General features: G+C 33.6%; 1 protein-coding gene across 1 annotated transcript; it reads right to left on the minus strand.

Annotated features, from left to right (window-relative positions):
- Positions 1-1198: 1198 nt before the first annotated feature.
- LOC149528812 (protein S40-5-like) lies at positions 1199-2816 on the minus strand. The gene has a single exon (XM_089810801.1). It carries the CDS (start codon positions 2189-2191, stop codon positions 1586-1588), a length of 606 nt encoding a protein of 201 aa, XP_089666927.1. The 5' UTR covers positions 2192-2816; the 3' UTR covers positions 1199-1585.
- Positions 2817-3867: the final 1051 nt, after the last annotated feature.

The following is a 3867-nucleotide window of genomic DNA, read 5'->3' on the forward strand; positions in this document are numbered from 1 at the left end:
TGGATTTTAGAGTGACCTGTATCTTTCTGCAAGAGAGCTTACAGTTTGAAATTGGATATTTTGATAGCCAAATGCTTTTATAGCTTTAGGAAACACGAACTACATATTAGAAGATAAGATCCAGGACACACTTTTCTGATATTGCTTTCTAGTTATTTGGAATGAGGTTTTTGTCCTCTAATATTTTTCCACAATCATCAATTGTAGAATATGATCCCAAATCTTACTCAGGATGTAACTCGAGGAATGTATAATAAGACTGCTCACATTCTTCACTGTTTTCAAGTTCACAGTACTCGGAGAACTCTCTACTCATTATAAGTTCTAAGCTGTGTGTTGATAATATATATATAACTTATAATCCTTCGAATTATTGCCCAAACTTTAAGATGATTGCCCAATCCATAGCACCCAAATTAAGATGACTGATAGTTTAGATAGCTATAAATCACATCAACTGTTAGGAAGGATTTGAATGCAAATAGTTGAAGTAAAGATTCCAATCTTGAATCTAAAGGAGAAAGAATGTAGTGCATGATTGAGAATATTGGTATATCTCATATCTGATCGGAGTAACTTGTGCCTATGAGTCTCAAATTCCAAGAGAAATATGCATGTCTCAGAGTACTACTTGAATGACATTTTGTTCAACCAGGTAGTCTGTCTTCCTCTTGTCGCAAGAGAACAAACTATAGGACTAATAAGGCACTGGATAGACGAGATTCAATGTGTTGACCATTCATTTTGCAGACTTCCACTTCACCAGTTGGCTCTTAAACCACATTGGCGAATAAGTATAGTTTCTGTTATATGCATTGAAAAGTTGTGGGAGTTATGTTTGTTAAATTATTATGAATGTATTTTGAAGCTGGTGAATTCCTGTACGAAAGCTCTTTTCAGAGAGCTTAATCTCAGAAAGATAGCTTCTTAAAGCTCTTAAAGCTCTGGATTATATATATCAATATGGACTAAGGCTTAAATTAAAAAAATAAATTTTTGAGCAAAACAAACGCCCAATAGATGGACTCATACATAGATACATTATCTGTGATAAGAACAAAGTATGAAATCGTTGGAAGAAATAGCATAAAAATTGCATTTGTTGGCTTGTATTTCAAATCCATTCAAGTGCCCAATAGATGGACTCAGACTTGTATATTATCTGTGATAAGAACAAGTATGAACTCGTGGGAAGAAATAGTACAAAAATTGCCTTTGTTGGCTTCTATTTCAAATCCATTCAAGTATTTCTTATTGTACAATACAGAGACAAAAGAGATCAGGTATTTTTGAGAATCTGAAAGAGATGTTTATTGATCTCAAACACAAAAGTCATTCACATCAATTACACTTACAAAATCTGCTGCATTTCACTGTAAGCTCCTACATTTTTCTCACAATCATTCATAGACCAAGATTCGAATCGAGTGGGAGATTTTCTTTTCTCACTGGAAGACATCCTGGTCGTTTATAAATATTTATAAAACCTACATGATCAGAATTCTTGTCCAAGTCCCTGAATAGTTCTATAACTATATAACTATACATAGGGTAAGACTTGATTCAAAATTGCCAAAAAAATTGTTCACCCAAAAAACCCAGTCCTTGTCCAGACCGCATTTCGAACCCTGCTGAGATCTCTACCTTTGAGAGTCCTTCCAACTCCTTCATGGACTGAAAATGGAGTTAGTTGGCTCCTCGCAAGCTGCTTGGCAATAATCTCATGAGGTGGGATCCTTTGCTCATTATCCCCATTGTCGTCATCACTCCAATAATCATCCATTGCCTCATTCATTTGCTTGCAACTCTCGCTCTTGAGTATCTGAGACCAATCAGGGACATTCACAGGAGCAGACTGATACTTTATTTGATTACTGCCATTCTCATCATAATGATTCCATCCCCCTCTGGGAATTTTCATTCTTCTACTTGAACTAACACCCGTGTTCATCTCCTTACTACCCTTTCTGGCTACTGCATTGCCCATGCTTTCATTTTCATAACAACCCCCCAATTGTTTCGCCTCCGTTTCAGCAATACCCCATACATCCTCCTCCGTAAACTCATCAAATTCCTCGCCATTCTCTCTATTGTTGGAGCTCTGAAACCCCCAAAGCTTGCTTTTATGATCTGAAATCTCGCTAATCCTCTTAGGTTTAGGTTTTTCAAACACGGAATTGCCTCGCTCCATGGAACCAAATATCTCTTCTTCAAAACTCCTATGATCCAACCCCTACTTTCTGTAAATGAACCTACCCAAGTGATCAAAAGAGGCCAATCTTGTTTTCCCAACCTCCCCAAATGCAAAAAAAAACTAGTTTCTTAGGGTTGATTTCGATGTTTTCAAATCTCTTTGCCCGGTTTTCTTCAAAATTTCAAGAACCCTAATCTTCAATTGTTGAAGCTGGCCTTCTAAGATCACCAGACGATCTCAATTCTAATTATCCAAACAACCGCGCTCAAATTTTCAATCCTCAAGCTACTTATTTTCATCAATCTAAATGCATATTCCTCGAATATGACGCTTAATTAGGTTTCTAGCCAAACCAGTCCAGGTGCAAGGAATTCTCTTACCATCAGAATATACCTAAGGACAAAGTTTTTCAAAATTTCAGCCTAAATATTTGCAGCTTTGAAGGGATTGCCAACCCAATATGTGCAGCAAATGAAGGAAAATACTCACGACATTTCCTGTATTGTTACACCAACGATCTCTATTATTCATTCATGAAGGGCATATGCTACAGAGCATATTGCAAACTATTCACGTTAATATCCCTCCCATCCAATATCGCTCCTTTAAATAAAGATGGATGAGGAAGGTACTGGATTAGGATTAGGATTAGGACAGGGAAGTCATCCAGAAAAACCAAATGCTTCTACTTTTGAGTCAAGATGTGATGGCTTTACTATGTGTTTTTTAATTGATTTTAGATTTACATTTATTTTTGTTTCTTCTATTTTGTCCAAAAAAACTGTCGTTTGTGATAATAATGAGAGTTTCCTAAATGACGAATAAATATTTGTTTTTTATTATTATTATTTTTATGTTTATACTAATTAAGATGTAATATTATTTTCCACTATCTTATAGATTTAATCTCAATATCTACATAATTATATTTATAAAAATTTGGTTTTCAAACTATTTTTTAAATATAGAAGATCTTATTACATAATAATTAGAAGGTCACAAAATATAATTAAATAGACTTCAAATATCAAGAAAACTAGCATAATAATAACCTTGTTTCCAATTTTAACATAATTAAATATAATTTTCTCCAACTATTAGCATAAGATACTTGAAATTTTCTTAGAGACCATTCTTTGCATTATCTCTATAAAGTGTATGATGTTATAATTGATTTCCTCTTTGATCATGTAATTCAAATTTGACTACAACTATGTTTGAGGTTCTAATGGTGACGAATCAATATATTTGGTGAGGCTTTTTACAAGTAGTTTCTAGCTTGCATGTTGAGCATTATATTTATTTAGTTTTCTTTATGAGTTGGTTGTTTTTGGAGAAGCTTGTAGTGCATTATGGTTTGGTTTGTCTTTAGTGAAAATGTGATAATCTAGTCTAGGATAGTAAAGATTCTAAACAACTTTAAAATGAGAACAAGGACAATTTTTTTTTTTTAAATAGTAAAATGTTATAGTCATAGACTAATAGTTATTTAATGTCTAATTCACTCATAAGTTATAATCATATTAGTGTAAATTTTCAAATAGACTAGGTTTTTAGTGAAGAGAATGGTTAGAGATAGAAGAGAGATTTCAAAAAGCCAACATGTCAAAAGGAGCAACTATATTGACGTTCCAATATTATTTTCTTGTCATACTTAGGAAGAGTGTAGAATA

The sequence above is a fragment of the Cupressus sempervirens genome, chromosome 11 (assembly GCF_028749045.1).
Source record: "Cupressus sempervirens isolate cs-2001-9-10 chromosome 11, ASM2874904v1, whole genome shotgun sequence".
NCBI lineage: Eukaryota > Viridiplantae > Streptophyta > Pinopsida > Cupressales > Cupressaceae > Cupressus > Cupressus sempervirens.

Coding starts and splice junctions, on each gene's coding strand:
- LOC149528812 (XM_089810801.1), bottom strand. CDS start 2,191: ATGGAGCGAGGCAATTCCGTGTTTGAAAAACCTAAACCTAAGAGGATT.